The sequence below is a fragment of the Cyprinodon variegatus genome, unplaced genomic scaffold (assembly GCF_000732505.1).
Source record: "Cyprinodon variegatus isolate N-32 unplaced genomic scaffold, C_variegatus-1.0 Scaffold0, whole genome shotgun sequence".
In the NCBI taxonomy this organism is placed as follows: Eukaryota; Metazoa; Chordata; class Actinopteri; order Cyprinodontiformes; family Cyprinodontidae; genus Cyprinodon; species Cyprinodon variegatus.
This window is the reverse complement of record NW_015150453.1, coordinates 242,595-243,468: the sequence shown is the minus strand read 5'-3', so window position 1 is coordinate 243,468 and position 874 is coordinate 242,595. Positions and strand designations below refer to the sequence as shown.

Here is an 874-nt window from a genome sequence, read left to right as displayed (position 1 = left end):
CAAAAGGAAAAATTCCAAATCTTGTGAATAAAAATTTACTCGATTCTTGACATTTGAATCGAAACCCCGCCCTAGACGACGGACTCAGATAAACCATCGAATGTTTTTACCAAATGTTTCCAAAAAGCCAGGTGAGCTGGTTCTGTGTAAATGTCATTAATGCATTAGCTGTACTTTCATGCAGCAACAACATCCCCTGTGTGTCTACTTACGGTGAATTCCAAACTTGGACTGCTGACCACACTTGTTTATGACCAGAACCATGATGAGCAGAAAGCTGCAGGCAAACACTGCAAGGCCCACAGCCACAGACACCTGTCAAACATCACAGGAAGATTTGAGACGGTTATTGCTTCTCCAATTAGACATGTGCTAATCACCTCATGCAGGATGTTGTTTCAGCTCAAAAAATAGAAATACCTTTAAAATGGCCGAATAGAGCCAAGATCTGTTTATAATTCTGGAATTTTAAATGAAAGCTAAAAAACAGAAACTAGCTTATTTTCCTCACCTATGAGTATATGCAGCTGATTTCTGAAACAAAATGATGTGTTTATTTAGCCACCTAGAAGTTAGTGCACAGTTCATAGAATCATTATTATTAAATATCAGGCAGCCATTTTTTTTCTCTGTATAACTTAAAGGTATAGAGGACGATCTTTTTATTGACCCAGTGCAGCATTGTCTAAATTAAGATTAGTCAAACACAATATGATATAAAATAGCTCTGGTGATGTTAGTCTTCCTGTGTTTAATCTGTATTAATCTATAAGTCATGGCAGCCTATGTGTAATTCTGTAAATAATCTTGGGTTAAACTTTTAGGTAATGAGACAACGCTGTTGGTTTGATGATTTGCTTCCATTCCTGAGCAA

General features: G+C 36.8%; 1 protein-coding gene across 1 annotated transcript in view; it reads right to left on the bottom strand.

The window, feature by feature from the left end:
• Positions 1-874, bottom strand: part of ntrk1 (neurotrophic tyrosine kinase, receptor, type 1) — an 87,491-nt gene that overhangs the window by 39,658 nt on the left and 46,959 nt on the right. Inside the window, exon 11 of the mRNA XM_015401296.1 lies at positions 213-315. Coding sequence (XP_015256782.1) covers positions 213-315 — 103 coding nt within the window. The remainder of the gene's footprint in view (positions 1-212; positions 316-874) is intronic.